Source organism: Balaenoptera acutorostrata, chromosome 4 (genome assembly GCF_949987535.1).
Source record: "Balaenoptera acutorostrata chromosome 4, mBalAcu1.1, whole genome shotgun sequence".
In the NCBI taxonomy this organism is placed as follows: Eukaryota; Metazoa; Chordata; class Mammalia; order Artiodactyla; family Balaenopteridae; genus Balaenoptera; species Balaenoptera acutorostrata.
Genome location: NC_080067.1, coordinates 122654053 through 122670876, shown reverse-complemented (window position 1 = coordinate 122670876; position 16824 = coordinate 122654053). Strand labels below are relative to the sequence as shown.

Sequence of the window (16824 nt, the reverse complement as noted above, 5' to 3'; positions counted from 1 at the left end):
TCCCTCCTTTCTAGTTTAATAGTAATTGTTCAATGCCTCTATTGTTTCTTTTAGCATAGTTTATTCTAATATGTCCTCCCAAATGGAGTTACCATCAAGAACAGGGGATGCATCTAATTCATATTTGTATCCCTGCAATTTTTGGGGGGGAACAAAGGGTATTGAACTCTGTCTAACTTTCAGACTCCGTGTGCCCTCTATTACACTTTGGCTACCATCAAAAATATTTATAATATGGAACATAGTCGTGATCCCTCAACATATGCACAATACTTGTGTAATGACTAATGGATAATATAAGTCATCTAAAGTAGTACTCTACTCCAAGGCATAGTTTGTAAATGGGTCACTGTTAAAGATCTGGGCAACACCCACATAAAACAAAGTAACCGTTCTTAGAATGTAATGAGACAAAACAATAATCAAAAATTGTAATGTAATCTGTCTGAAGGAAAAAAAAAAAGCATTTGCAAAGAGTGTTGCTTTCAGGGAGGTTAGAAAGGAGTTAGAGAGTAGAAATTTGCCATTGAATCTGCAGAACAATCTGTATCAACAAAAGCAAATATTCCATTAGGCTCAACAGACTTGCTCACTTAGGTGAACTAAGTTCAGGCTATTATAACTTCGTGTCTCTAGCCTTTAATACAACCTAATTCACTTTTCTGTGACTCTACTATACTAATCAAACAAACTTCCAGCAATGATTTTGTGTCCCATGTCTCTAGGGGAGACAACTCTTTGATCAGTCAACAAGAATATGCATTCTTCTTGGCAGTTGAATTTCTCATATCTAACCAATACTTGGTATTGCCATTTTTGGTTGCCTAACAGTTTAGTTTATGAGTCAGTCCCCCTTGGAGTTGTTTAGTTCTGCAAGCTTGAAAACTAAAGTTCTTGTACCTGTCAATGTGAGGGCCTGACATTGGACATGGAGACCCAACCAAGGAACTGGCTTCTTGGAAGGACTGGCTTAAGTTGCCACCTGCCACCTTTTCTCTATATTCATAAAATAAAGACAGCTAAATAATGAAGTTTCTTTTCTATGTTTTTCATAATTTTAACAATTTAAATTCCTGGAATAAGATTCAAGACAGATTTACCTTATATCAATATCATAATATATAGTGATATGACATTGGTCTGAATATTTGCTTAACATTTTTTCTGAATATTCACATGGTTTTAGCTAGGCAACTTTGATTGTTTAATTAACAGTAATAATAAATAATTTGACATATAAATTTTGTAATGCTTATGGGTATATATTCTTTATATTGTGAGCTATTATACAGCCATCATCTTTTCTAAACTAAGCCATCTACAGATTTCAAATTACTTTAAGCTTATGAATATCTCACTATAATTATTTATCAATTTTAAAGTACCCATTACCAATGAAACAAAGGTTCATAATTCTAAAAATAAAATTCCTTCAAAGATAAATGTTCTACAATTATCAGACATATATTGTAGGTTTAGAAATTGTCATAAACTGAGTTCATTTCTACCACTACTATTACATTTGAAACCACTATTAACCCCTCAATAGACAAATATTTTTAGAGCCAAATCCAAATACAATGAAAGGAAAATAAATGTAATTGACAGTGAAGAAGTTATAGAACCCAAACACCTCTTCCAAATATCCTATTACAACTATTTTTTTTCTACTTATTCTTTCCTTGTTCGGGATTACATACTGTATATTTGCCCCACATAAACATGTCTGTTCTTACTAAGAAAAAAACGTTTAAATTCCTAAGCATAGTGTCAGCGGGTGCTGCCTGAGATGGGAATGTTTATAAGCTTTATGATATTAACTGCAGCACTCAACCTCAGGTGGCATAAAACATGCAAAAGAGAACTTTCTGTCAGTTTTATTATTTCTAAAAAGGTTCCCCTTGAAGCAGAAGAGTGACCTTGCTCTGCTGAGCTGACATATGCCACTGGATTAATGGTCGAGCTCTGCTGGAGGGAAGCTCACAGAAACATTACAATTCCAGAAGCTGGGCTGGCGGTGACCATTAATCAGGGGGACCAAAATCATGCATCAAACACACTCATTTAAAAGTAGTAAAAATGACTTAAAAAAAAACCTTTTTGAGAATTAGCTTGTTGTTTGTCATTACCTGTGTTCAAGGAGACCACTGCATGACTGGAATATCCCTTGGGGAGAACGTTAGAGGTCATTACGTACCCAGAGGCCAAGTGAATGTGGTGGACTTTGAAGACTAACGGAGGTAAAGGAGAGTTTTTGTTCCAGAGAATTTGATGGGAAAGTGTATTAAATGGATTCTATTTTCCCAACTTTATTTTCACTCCTTTATTTAACTATGATTTCAAAGCAATAGGTACTATGAATGTTGGCCTCTCTGTGAAGATTTTATTTTATTTTTAAAACTGGAGTAATTGGATTTAGTGGTAGAAACATTTGACTGGTAAACTTGGTTAGGAAATTTCTCAAGATCCTACAGTTTGAGTCAACATACTCAACTACTAAGTAGGTTAATAAGTATCTTCATGGACTTAAAGGTACTGTACATTCTTCCACCACATGTTAACTAAGAAAAATTTTTCAAGACTTCTTCTCTCTCTGATTACTGAAAAGGAGAATAGGCTTAAATCTAAAACCCTGAAAGAGAATGTTCAGTTTAATTTCGATGATAAAAAGTTACTCTTGCTTTTTACAAATCTCTTTGATGATCAAGTTGAATAGGCATAACCTCTCATTTTTTTCAATAGTTTGTCTTTTAGATTAATGATACTATGCATAATACATATGATATAATTTCATTAGTAGGTAGAACAAATAGTAGATTACGGCCTTTACTGAGAAAACCAGGACATTGATCATTAAGATTATGATAAATGTAGTAAGGCCTGCTATGATTACTACTTCAAAGTTATTCTGGGTCTTCCCTGGTGGCACAGTGGTTGAGAATCCGCCTGCCAATGCAGGGGACACGGATTCGAGCCCTGGTCTGGGAGGATCCCACATGCCGCAGAGCAGCTAGGCCCGTGAGCCACAACTACTGAGCCTGCGCGTCTGGAGCCTATGCTCCGCAACAAGAGAGGCCGCGATAGTGAGAGGCCCGCGCACCGCGATGAAGAGTGGCCCCCGCTTGCCGCAACTAGAGAAAGCCCTCGCACAGAAACGAAGACCCAACATTGCCAAAAATAAATATAAATAAATAAATAAATAAAAATTAAAAAAAAAAAAGTTATTCTTCTCCTAAATAACTGCTGCCTTCTTTAACCATGATATTCAATATTATCTTCTTTTGTTAGCCATATGCTACTCTGGAGAATTATTGATGCAGACTTATTTATTTGTTTTTGAAGATTATAGGATTCAAATAGTTGACAACAATGTTGTGACTATAGTTAAAATATTATTTAATATTTCGCTATAAGTAGAAAAAATCTAATATGTACACCATAGAAAGTTAATTTCTAAATTTATGGGAGAATTATACATATTTCTTGTAACTGGAAATCTGAATCATCCATTTTTCATACTGCATTCTCTCTATCAAGGTGCCTAGAAAACAAAATTAGTAATGGAAATTTGCTCACAGAAATTACTTATCATTGAATAGGTATGGTGAATGCATAAAATATGCTACCTTTAATTCCTCATTCCCCTCCCACCATCTTCCCTAAAACATACACTATCTTGTGTAACCTTGGTGGACATGTTTAATCATGATCTCTAACTCTAAGCCCGAAAGTGGCATTAGAACGCTTTTCAACACAGCTCTTCATGAAGGTCTTAACAACCCATCCAAGCTGGTTCAAAGAATTGAAAAGTTCCACTTATTCTGGTTTTGAAAGATAGTCCATCCAGACAATGGGAAATCCTAGTGATTTATTCTTGTGAATACACAACACTTTTCTAGTACCCCCAAATGATTATGTTCACTACAAACAATCTTCCTTTCTCTCCCTTGAAGAGTTCGGGAGATAATTATTTAGACATATTTTTTTGTCATCCAGTGCTCCTTTTAATATACAGTGTGTGGTTCATTGTCTTTTTATTACTTTATCATTATTTTAGCAATTATCCTCTTTAGATTTGGCAATTTCTAAGTAGTCCCTCAGTCAATAACTACACAATCTCTTACAGTAAATAATTTTTGAAGATGGTTAAGCAAATTCAAATTGTATTGATTTCAGCTAATTTCATGTCCAAAATCTGTGATCATTTTACTGTCTTTCTTTAGACTATCAATAATATAGGTATAGACATATGCATACGAAATGCCTTTCATGTATTAAGTAGTCAGTACAAGTATAAATAATGATGAATATAAATTTCCAAGCTGACATCTAGTATACATTTTTAATTTATTATGTGTGTAAATATAATCTGCTTTTAGGAATTGCTTCTATGTTTGTATACCATTCATCTGAATATGGCTCTATTTAGCTCTTATCAATTGAAATTATGTGATTGATGCCACCAATAGAGTGTAAATTCCTCCAGGATAGATTCTTATTCATACAGACAGCCCTGGTCCCAAGCACAAAGTTTAGCCATAGAAGCCCCTTAGTATATTTACACTGAATTGCATAATGTAAAACATTATGCTCCTTAATTAAACATCAGCAAATTGTTTTCTTTGACTATAATGTGATTAAGTTATAATTTGCTTTTGTGTAACTGTGAAATGTATGGTTTTTGTCATTTAACTTGAAGAGAAATGTGTGTGGGATTTGCCATCTGTTGTGATTTTCCCAAGGCCCCCAACTGTAGGATTTTTTCTATAGGCCTACATCACTTAAGATCGGGGGCAATCAATGTGTGCTAAAATGATGAGGTGTCAGCAAGTGGTCTCATGGACAAGGTAGGACTTGATCCTCCCTTGAAGAATGGGCTGGATTTGAGTAGGAGGAAGAAGAGTGGAAGAACGTTCCTTGAGAGAAAAACAGCACAAGCAACAGCTTAGAAACATAAATGAGTGTGTCCATACTGGCCAGCAAGAAGTGTCAGAAGTTCTGCTTAATCAGACTGACTAGCATTACCTGAATCCAGGGGGAATCATGAATGTGCAGCATGCTAAGTTTGGACTTCATTTTGTTAACTAAAGAAGAGCCGCTTAAACTCTCTGAGCCTCAGTTTTCCTCATCTGTAAACTGAAGAAATCAATAACCATCTCAGAGGGGGTTTGTATTTGTTTAATGAAATAATTATAGATAAATCACTCGGCATAAAGCAAGCTCTCAAGGGCCAAGAAACCAATGTGGAGCAAGCTTTATATTTTGAGAAGAAGAATGGAATGATGAGAATTGGTGTTTTAGGGAAATTAGTCCAGTGTTGTGACTTTAGATGATTGGAGAGGCAAGAGTTTGGGAACTAAAGAGCTGAAAGTTGTTATTTCGTTGACTCAGGAATGGGGTTATAAGCACATAGTTGCGTAGCGGTAATGAAGATAAATGCCTACAATAGAGATTTGGGAAAAGAATTGAGCAGATGTGAAGGCTGAAAGAATGTGTGTGTGGTAAATATATTACATCTTGCATTATGTGTCCAAACTCCCCAAAGACAGCAGTGAGCAAATACCGGTTTCCAACAGTGCAGGTGGAAGGTTCAGAAGGCAGGATCAAAACAGATCCTCAGGGGTAAGAGGCCATAAGCAGAGAGAGATTTTTGTTGGCATATATGCCTTCCAGCCTGAAGGCAGGCAGAGCAGCTACTGTAAATTAGAGAAGCTGTAAAAGTGGGTTCCCTAGGGGAATTCTTGAAGATTTCAAGGAAGGATGGTATAATGAAACAATTCCAGGAGGATCGAGAGGGACCACTTAGTATACTTGTTTATGGGTTTAGTAGTTAGAAAAAGAGAGAGAAGGAATAGAAAGTAAGTGCTATAATAATAATACAGGAGTGAGTAAGCCAGCAGAAGCTTTACAATAGGAAAAACAAGAAGCTGAGAAGTTCGAGATAGACTGATCATGGTCACATTTTTAAAAGTTTTGCATTTCCTTTTCATTCTATAGGATTTTGTAAGAGTTGATACCTAATAATATCAAGTGACTGAACTTTGGTTGCATTATGCTTTTTACCTGAAAAAAAAGATATTTAAGACATATCAGTATTATTTATTTAAAAAATTCTTTTCAGCTAAAATAGAATATCTTAATTTTTATTCAATTCCTAAAAGTGCAGCATACTTATAGTCAGTGAATGCAATGTAAATCATGAGATATGGTAATAAGTAAGTAATGCAGCAGTGCAATTGAGAATTCTCAATGTTTGAATCGTTTTTACTCATAAAACTTATTTTTGTTACATTAAATAGGCTGATACAAATAAACACTTTTGCAGGTATGGCTCATTCTGCATTGATTTTTTTTTTTTTTTTTTTTTAGTTCTAGTTTTTTTTCCTTTAGGTAATTTTCTCTGAGGTAGTTTCAATTTGCAGAAAACATCTCTTGGCACGTCAACTTCTGAAAGGAAAGCTTTAGCATGGAAATTTTGACACAACTTTTTAAAACACTGTGGTGGAGTCAGAATCTGCACTTCCTTTAGATAGCCTGCAGTTGATAGGAAAGATACCGAACCAGAGAGATCAAGTAGACTAACTTTTGCTCTAAGAGTCCAGATGTACATTAAAAATATTTAGAGCATTGATACATATTTGAGTACTGAGTTGCCTTTACCCAAGGTTAAAATGTTAGCGTTGAAGGCCTTATTTCACACCCTGCTTGTCTTTCAGCCTTCAGCCCCCTGACGCCCAAACAACTGTCTTCCATCAGCGCCACATGATAGTGTAATTATTTAACACTGAGGCAATCCTCACAGATTATTTTAAGTGAGTTAAATTTGTTTCACACTCCTCAAAGGATCTCAGCACCTGAGTTAGTTAGAACAATTAAATCCTCGAATGCCTTTGGATAAAGGCTGACAAGCTTATTGAGATTTAGCATACCATTATTATAGAATATTCATACAAGCACGTGCTGAAAGAGAATTCTGAACTTTAAGAGCATATTACCAATGAAGGCTCTATGTGCAATATTTAGATGATGTGAGAACTCATTGGCAGAGGGTGTGTGATTTTTAATTTGCCAGTATATTGCAAAATACTGCAGATGTCTGACTCATATATGCAAATTTTTTCTTTGAAATAGACTGTGAAATTTTCCACCGATGCCTTACCCAAATATTGTCATGCTGGAGATAAGATTTTACTTGAAGATCCCGGAAGCTGGAGAGTGGTTAAAAAATGAAAATAAGGGTTCAAATCTTTTGGTTTTGGTCAAAAGGTTGATTTACATTCCAAAAAATAAAAGAGACTCCCTAATTCTCCTTCATGTTGATAAATTTAGGATGGTCATTGTTTTAAGAAACCTACTCAGTTCTAGTCTATATATCAAGCTAACTTTATATACTTTTCATCCCGTTTAGATAGCAAGTTTCTTTGAAAATGGAAAACAGGATCAAAACTTTGTTATGGGATGGCATAGCGGAGAGCACAGCAGGGTGGAGAATTGAAAAAAAGGGGGGGGTGCATTTTTTTGCAAGTGTTGGTTCCTATAACAGTTTCCTCATTGAGAAGGACTATAGGATTTCCAAGAATCCTGCTAGCTTTATATAATGAATAGACATTCTGTAATAATTAGAATTCTACAAAACTAGAGAAGAAATGTGACCAACAGAAAAGAATCCTTTCTTAAGTTCTTTGCATTGCGTAGGGACATACACACACAAATGAGCTCAAATGCCACTTATTCAGCCCTATTTTTGTGGAAGCCAAGTAGACTATGTGGAAGAGGGTAATCTGTACCACACAATCAGATAGTCTTCAAAAGGTAGTCCAGTAAAATACATTTATATCGGAAAGTTAGTTGTACTAAAATAAATTTAGAAAGCAAAACTTTAGTTTCTCCTTAAATACGTCCATACCTCTAAACAACCATGACCTAAGTAATGTTAATGACATCTTTAAAAATTAGTTCCTTAGAAAGTTGTGCAACAATTTACTCTTTTTTTTTTTTTTTTAAGACTATTTTTTTAAGAGCAGCTTCAGGATCACAGCAAGATTGAGGGAGGTACAGTTTTCCCATATGCTTCCCCCTGCCCTACACCTTATTAACTCTTTGTAAATTACTTTTTAGCTTTTATATAGGTACATTTGGTTCTTTTTTGAACCCAACATTTTATTATGGAAAATTTCAAGCATATGTAAACTCAGAATGTAGTGCAATCTACCCCATATATCCATCACCCAGTTAATCATTAAATAACATCCAGTCGTGTCTCTTCTTTATGCCCACATACTTCCTGCCCTCACTAGATAATTTTGAATTACAAATGATAAATAACAATACTTCCTCAATATCATCATTTAGCTACTTATTTAAAAATTTCCTCAGTTGTCTCCTGGATGTGTTTTGCTACAGTGGCTTATTTGATCTATATCTAAATAAGATCTATGGATTTTACAGTATTTATTTAGTTGATACAACTCTTAAAGATTCTCAATTTATACTTTCCCTCTCTTCTTTTACTTCTTTCTGTTGATTAGTTGAAGAAACCAGGTTATTTGTCCTGGAAATTTTCTCATTGCCTAAAATTTTCTGGTTGACTTCATCTTTTTGATGTCATTTAATATGCTCCTCTGTCTCTGTATTTTTTGTAATCTGGTAGTTAGATACAGAAGCTTGGCGCGATTGCGGTTTTTTTTTTAAAGAATATTTCATTGGTCATATTAGGTGCTTCCGTTATGAAGCCCATATTATGGTTCATTCTTTTTTGTGATTTGAGTAGCCATTGATGATTGTTGCCTAGATCCATTATTGCATTAGGGACTTACAAAATGGTACTTTTGTAATTTCATCACTTAATTGATTAGCTAGAATATATACACACATGTACATGGAAAGAACAATTTTCCTTTATTAAATGTTTAGTTACTCTAAAATGTTTCATACAAGAAGGACAGATTAAATGTTTGTTTTTCCCTTTATTTGCCAGTTTTCATAATATGGCTGTAACATTTCCGAAGGTAACAACTGATATTTTCTTCTTAGTATCATTATGAATTCATGAATTTTGATATATTAGATGTATTTCAATGTAGCTCAGTTATTATTCTTCCTTTTACTAAAATTGTCCCATATTTGGATACAATTTACCCTAGTGACAATCTTTTAATATGGCTCTTGTGTTGTTTTGGTATGGCCCTAGTAGTCTTTGAAAGCTTACCTAATTTATGGTATGACAAAATGAAAAATTTGAGAATATAGACTGAGAATTTTGACTTCAAATGTCATTAACATCATTACTTATTTTCATTGTCTCTCAACATTCACATTTTTATATATCGATATCATTAACAATGGTGTGAATACTGAAAACAGGTTAAAATTTAAATTTTTTTCCTTCCAGTTGTATTGATATATAATTGGCATACAGTACTATATAAGTTTAACGTGCACCGCATTATGATCTGACTTACATCCATCATGAAATTATTATCACACTAAGTTTAGTGAACATTCATCATCTCTTATAGATATAAGATAAAATAAAAATTAAAAAAATCTTTTCCTTGTGATGGAAACTCTTAGGATTTACTCTTTTAACAATCATATATAACATACAGCAGTATTAATTATATTTATCATGCTGTACATTACATCCCTAGTACTTACTTATCTTACAACTGGAAGTTTGTACCTTTTGACTACCTTCATCCAATCCCCCTCTCTCCACTTCCTGAATCTAGTAACCACCATCTGATCTCTTTTTCTGAGTTTGTTTTTGAAGTATAATTGACCTACAACACTATGTTAATTCCTGGGGCACAACATAATGATTTGATCTTTCTATATATTTCAAAATGACCAACATGTTGTCTAGTTACCATTTGTCACCATACAATGATATTACATTATTATTCCTATATTCCCGAATTTCATACCTGTGACTCATTTATTTTTCAATTGTAAGTCTGTATCTCTTAATCTTCCTCACTTATTTCTCTCATCCCCCCACCCCTCCCCTCTGGCAATCACCTGTTTGTTCTCTGTATGTATGACTGTTTCTGTTTTATTACGTTTCTTCATTTGTTTGCCTTTTTCAGATTCCACATACAAGTGAAATCATACAGTATTTGTCTTTCTCTGTCTGACTTATTTCAGTTAACAAAGTACCCTCTAGGTCCATTCACGTTGTTGCAAATGGCAAGATTTTGTTCCTTTTTGTTCCATTGTGTGTGTGTGTGTGTGTGTGTGTGTGTGTGTGTGTATTTGTATACCACATCTTCTTTATCCATTCATTTATTGATGTGCACTTAGGCTGCTTCCATATCTTGGTTATTGTAAATAATGCTGCAATGAACAAAGAGGTGCATGTATCTTTTTGAATTAGTGTGCTTTTTTTTTTCTTTGCATTAATACCCAAGAGTGAAATTGCTGGATTGTATGGTAGTTATATTTTTTAATTTTTTGAGGAACCTCCATACTGTTCTACATTGTGGCTACACCAGTTTACATTCCCACCAAGAGTGTACAAAGGTTCCCTTTTCTCCCCATCCTGGCCAACATTTGTTATTTGCTGTCTTTTGATAATAGTCATTTGACAGGTGTGAGGTGATATTGTGGTTTAGATTTGCATTTCCCTGATGATTAGTGATGCTGAGTATCTTTTCATGTGCCTGTTGGCCATCTGTATGTTTTCTTTGGAAAAATGTCTACTCAGGGCCTCCGCTCATTTTTTGATTGGGTTGTTGGGTTTTTGGGGTTTTTTTCTTTTTTTGATGCTGAGTTGTATGAGTTCTTTGTATATTTCTGATATTAATCCCTATTTGGATACATCATTTGCAAATATCTCCTCCTATTCAGTAGGCAGCCTTTTTGTTTTGTTGATAATTCCCTTTGCTGTGCAAAAGCTTTTTAGTTTGATGTAGTCCCACTTATTTATTTTTGCTTTTGTTTCCCTTGCAGGAGGAGACATATCCAAAAAATATATTGCTAAGATCAATGTCAAAGAACGTACTGCCTATGATTTTGTCTAGGAGTTTTATGGTTTCAGGACTTACATTTAAGTCTTTAATCCATTTTGAGTTTATTTTCTTATGTGGTGTGAGAAAGTAATCCAGTTTGATTCTTTTGCATGTAGCTTCCCAGTTTTCCAACACCATTTGTTGAAGAAGCTGTCTTTTCTCTATTGTGTATTCTTGCCTCCTTTGCTGTAGATTGACCATATAAGTGTGGTATATTTCTGGGCTCTCTATTCTGTTCCATTAAACTATGTGTCTGTTTTTGTGTCAGTACCATACTGTTTTGATTACTGTAGCTGTGTAGTATAGTTTCAAATCAGGGAACATGGTAACTACAGCTTTGTTCTTCTTTCTCAAGATTGCTTTGGCTATTCAAGGTCTTTTGTGTTTCTATACAAATTTTAGAATTATTTGTTAATTCATACAATTCTGTGAAAAATGCCTTTGGTATTTTGATAGGGATTGCACTGAATCCATAGATTGCTTTGGGTAATGTGGTCATTTTTACAATATTAATTGTTCCAATCCATGAGCATGGTATATGTTTCTATTTGTTAGTGTCATTTTCAATTTCTTTCATGAGTGACTTATAGTTTTCTGAGTACATGTCTTTCACCTCCTTAGTTAGATTTATTCCTAGGTAATTTTTTTGGATGCAATTGTAAATGGGATTGGAAAACAGGTTAAAATTTGTCTTTTTTTTTTTTTTTTTTGATCCTTTAAACCATCAAATTACTGTCTTTTTCAAAAATTGTTTAAAATAATTCCTCTCTTTAAGCCACCAATTCAATATGAAATTAGATTCATTATTTTTATTTGGAATTGTTAAGGATTGCTTTTATTTTTATTTAATTTTGTTTATAAATATTTTTAAAAGTTACATGGTTTTAAAGTCAAATTTATAAAACAAGGCATATTCAGAGAAGTCTGTTTTCTGTCCCTTTTACTTTGCTTCTTTTACCCCATTTCTCTAAGAAGGAAAATATATTTTTGCCTGTATTGAGACACATACATGTATTTCCACCCTTAGATAAAAGGCGGTCTATTATGTACACTTTTCTCCACTTGTCTTTTTTTCACGTACACTATATCCTGGAGATCATTCTATAGCAGATAGCTATATTTCAGTTTTTTTGCAGATGCACACATTTCTATTGTTTGAATTTACCATAAATTATTCAATCAGTCTTCTCTTGATGAACATTGAGGTTTATAGCTTTTCAGTAATATAAAGGATTTACATTGAATGTGGATGAGTAAATCAATTTATATTCAAGTGTATCTCTGACATAGATGTCTAGAAATGAAATTTCTGGGTCAAAGGGCAAATACATGTAATTTTGCTAGTTTTTCCAAATTACCTTCCACAGGTGTGCCATTTTACAAACACATATCTAATTACATAAGGAAAGACTGTATAGATTTATAGTTAAAGACTAAATATAATCTAATGTCAACAAAAACAAAGAATTATCTAAAATATAAATTACATTTTTATTTAAGTTACTCTTTTGTCGATAGCTATTTGTTTATATAATAACTCTGTCTTGATGGGAGCTCTGTCACAAAATAGTATTTGCTAAACCTAATCCATTACAATTATACAGTGCAAAATTATCAATATTGAAATACATTCTTATTTATAAAGGACTATCATCTGTGAAACCAGCTTACCTCCACATGATTCACCTTTTCACTAGAAACTTAACAGCAGTAGAAATTACACATTTGTTCACTGTCCATATCTCAGAGTAGACATTAGCCCTTTTTCATTAAGCCATAACCTATACATTATGAAACCATCTCAGAAAGTCACTAACTTTTTGACTAGAGAATACTGAAATTTTAAAAACATTATTTTAAATACTTAGATTTGCTTCTAAAGGGTGTCTTAGCACAGACTGATATTTTACTCCTCTGGCTTAAAGCTGTTGAGTGATTCATAATGAGATGACTGACAAAACCCAAAGTAATAGTCCTGAAAACCACTACTCCATAATCTGCTTCTCTTTATTGACATAGTGAGGGGAGAATTAATTTTAAAAGGTGGTGACTATTGATTAGTTAATGGCAGAATATACTGTAGAGAAATGCTGAAGTGAGCCTATTCTGTGCCCTCGTGGGCAACGCGACCGATTATCCAGTGGTGGATATCATGCTGTAACCCTCATTAATATTTAGTAGTCAGGACATAGGCTGGTTGTAGACTACAAAATTGCCCTAAGCACAGGCTCCAATAGGCCATAAGAATGTTTCAAGTATATAAAAGAGTAACAGATTTCCCTGTGTTCAGATTGTTTATAAGCAGCACAAGAATACGCTCAATTCCCTTTTGTGATTTCTGGGCAATTATGGCCTGGCAGAAATGCCTTCTAGGCAAGTAGATGTGATTAATGCTCTGGGAAATACTCTGTTAGTAAGCCCTGCGTGAGAACCAGAGTGGTTCTCAGTTTCAGTCCTTCTTTTTCTCTCCTCTCGCCACAAGCTGAAGGGCTTCTTCATCAGGGGTAGCAAGTCAGCAAAAGGCATTTTTTGTGTCTAACACAGCCGTCATCCTTGGGGCGACGTTCTGTATCACACTGTCTATCAAGCTAACCCCATGTCACATGTCAGGATCTTTTTATTTCAACTGACTTAAAAGGGAAACAAGGAGTTTTAAAGATCACTAGTAGGGAGACATGAGAATAAAAATGCTTGTAAAGACTAAGAGCCTTTGAAGCTGACTTGAACTAAAATGGTCTGTGACTTTTAAAGGACAATACAAAGTTTTATAGATTACTGACTCCCATTTTTAACTTTTCAAATTACCAGGTTATTTTTCAGTACCACCAGCTTATTTTGAAAATATTATAAGCTTGAAATGAGATAAAGTTCTTAAGATAGAACATATTCTTGGGATTTGTGGGTATATAAAGTCTGTAACATCCAATATCCACCATCCCAAACAATGTATAAAATTAAACAGTGAGAAAATATCAATTTTGTGATTCAAAGACTCTAAAGATTTTTGAAAATGTGTTTAGGAGAATCATTTACTTTACAGTATATCAGGAATTGTTTATAATTACCTGCCTAGAATGAGTTACATAAGAATAAAAATTTAGCCTTGTAGGCAAAAAGTATCCAAGAGAATAAGTTTTCTGTTAACATACTGAGCTTTTTCTCAAAACCAGTGAATGAAACTGACCCAGGGGTCTCATTGTAATTCCATGTTAAATGTGGAAAAATTCATTTTCCTCCCAACCTGTGAACACCTAAATGCTCTTTTCAATTTATTAATAGGTCTGTGTATGTGCCTTCTCATTCTGACATCTAGTAGAGAGTTTCAAATTATCAGAAGTTAGCAGCAGGAAATGCATTTGTGTTCATTTTTATTTTTTGATAAATATGATCTTTATGAGGCACAATTGTGGATCTACTCAAATGCTTGTTTTGTTGTTTTTTTATTAGTTGGTTTGTTGTTTAGTAATACATGCCATCCTCAAGAGCAAAAGTAACACTATAAATTAAAAATAATTTAATAGATTTTTCTCCAAGGTGCTTAACACTGTAACATAAACATATGAAGACATTTTATGAACTGTAAATATTACAATGTTAATAATAGTTACACCTTCAGCGCCTTTAGATATTCCAGAGAGAAGAGATTTTTTAATCCTGTATTTGCAAAAGACTGATGCTTACTGAACCATAATCTAATATATTTAGCAGTTTTATCAGTGAAAGTCACAAATCCTAAATTTCCTTTCCTTTTTCTTTCCTATATTATAGCGCAGCAGCAGTTTTGGGAATTTTGACCGTTTTCGGAATAATTCCGTATCAAAACCAGATGATTCAACTGGGGTTAGTATTCTATTCCATTTTAATGAGTGCTATACAAACACATTATGAAAAATTATGAAGCCAGTATAATTTTTGCAAATTACAGTAAGAAGAAGAAATATATTTAAAAATCATAACCTTGCATACATTTTTGTGATAAATGAACAAACAATTATTTAGTATCTAGTACCATGCTGGACATTAAGAGTAAAAAGCCATCTAAGAAACCTAACAGATGTTTGGGAAGGCAGAACGTCAACTTAAGAAGAGATTTACAGTTTAAAGTAACACAGACGATCCCAAATTTTCTGAGCATTTCCACTATAAAACAACATATATGTTAAATTTTATGTAAGTTGTAATTGCTTTAATTTAGGAAATGATTACATGGCTTAATTGGAAATTAGTTAAGGAGAGCATAGGCTGCTCATTTGCACTCTCATATTTCTGTACACATTGAAATGTCTCAGTGGTGACCATTCCATACATATTCTTTTTCAAATTCTTTTCCCACTTAGGTTATTACAGAATAATGAGTAGAGTTCCCTGTGCTATACAGTAGGTCCTTGTTGGTTATCTATTTTAAATATAGCCATGTGTATATGTCAATCTCAAACTCCCATATTGTATAAACCTTCAACTTTCCATAATCATACATAGATATATTTACTGTTATTAAGTTTATAATTCTAGAGTTAACCTATAAAAGTTGCTCAGGCTCATTCAAATTCATTGACTAGTAATGGTGGCCTAGCAATTTGTGAAAGAATTTAGTGAACCTGATAAAGTAGTTTGCACATTTTTTAGCAAACCATCATTCATTCATTCAGTAAATGTGTATTGAGCATCTAGTCTATGACAGGATCTCCCTTAGGCACTCAGAAAGTACTGTTACAATACAGGTGAAAATCCTTACTTCATGAAGCCTAGAGTCTAGGAGGAGACAGACTTTAAAACAACAACAAAACCCATAAATAAATATCTAAATAAAATTGTGATTCAGGCTATGAAAGAGAACAGCACAGAAAAATGTTGAAGTTAAAAATATGTTTAGATAGTTTCTTCAAAGCTTTTGTAAAGGAAGATAGGAAAACCTGAAATTAAAAATATTTATAGTACTCTTTTTTGAAACTTAGGCAATGGTAAATTAACACAAATAGTAATAAACTAATATACTTTCTTATTTATTTTAGTTTGTAATTTTACAGTGAAGATAAAGAAAGTTGAAGTAGAGAAAAGAGAGAAGAAGAGGGAGTGTGGACAAATGACAATGTTTTTTATTGTTTTATTATTTTGTTTTTTGTAAATAATTCTAACTAGGTACATGAAGGGGAACGCATAAATGAAAGTGGAGAACAAAACAAAACTTCAAATAATGGAGGAAGTTTAGGTAAAAAAATGAGAGCTATTTCCTGGACAATGAAGAAAAAAGTGGGTAAAAAGTATATCAAAGCCCTTTCTGAAGAAAATGTAAGTGTCCTCTGTTAATCACTTGTGTTTTTCTGTTAATTTTTTTCTAGGTAGTTTAGAAATACTTGGCAGTTTATGAAGGCCTTCAGTCTATTTTCTCCCTCAATAACTATGCCCAGAAGTTGGGTGGAAGAAAGCATTATCACATTCTAATAGAGGAAATTGAGGCTTAGAAAGGTCACACATGTAGTATGTGAAGAACATATGTCATTTATGTTGTAACAAACAGTAGTATTTCACTTCTTTTCATTACCAAATGATATTCCATTTTATAGATAAGCCTCATTTTATTCATCCTTTCATCAGCTGATGAACATTTGGGTTGTTTCCACTTTGGGATTATTTTAAATCATGCTGAATGAATGATTCAGCATGATTTAAAATATGAATATGAATATCTGTGTTCAAGTTTTTATGTGGAAATATTCTTTCATTTCTCTTGGTTATATGGTAACTCTGTCTGATACTTTGAGAAACTGGCAAACTATTTCCCAAAGAAGTTGCATCATTTTACATTCCCACTAGC

At 33.5% G+C, this 16824-nt stretch overlaps 1 protein-coding gene across 1 annotated transcript in view; it reads left to right on the top strand.

Moving 5' to 3' along the window:
• Positions 1 to 16824, top strand: part of SAMSN1 (SAM domain, SH3 domain and nuclear localization signals 1) — a 127904-nt gene that overhangs the window by 90812 nt on the left and 20268 nt on the right. Inside the window, 2 exon segments of the mRNA XM_057544862.1 lie at positions 14778 to 14849; positions 16149 to 16297. Of these exon segments, the coding sequence (XP_057400845.1) occupies positions 14778 to 14849; positions 16149 to 16297 (221 nt within the window).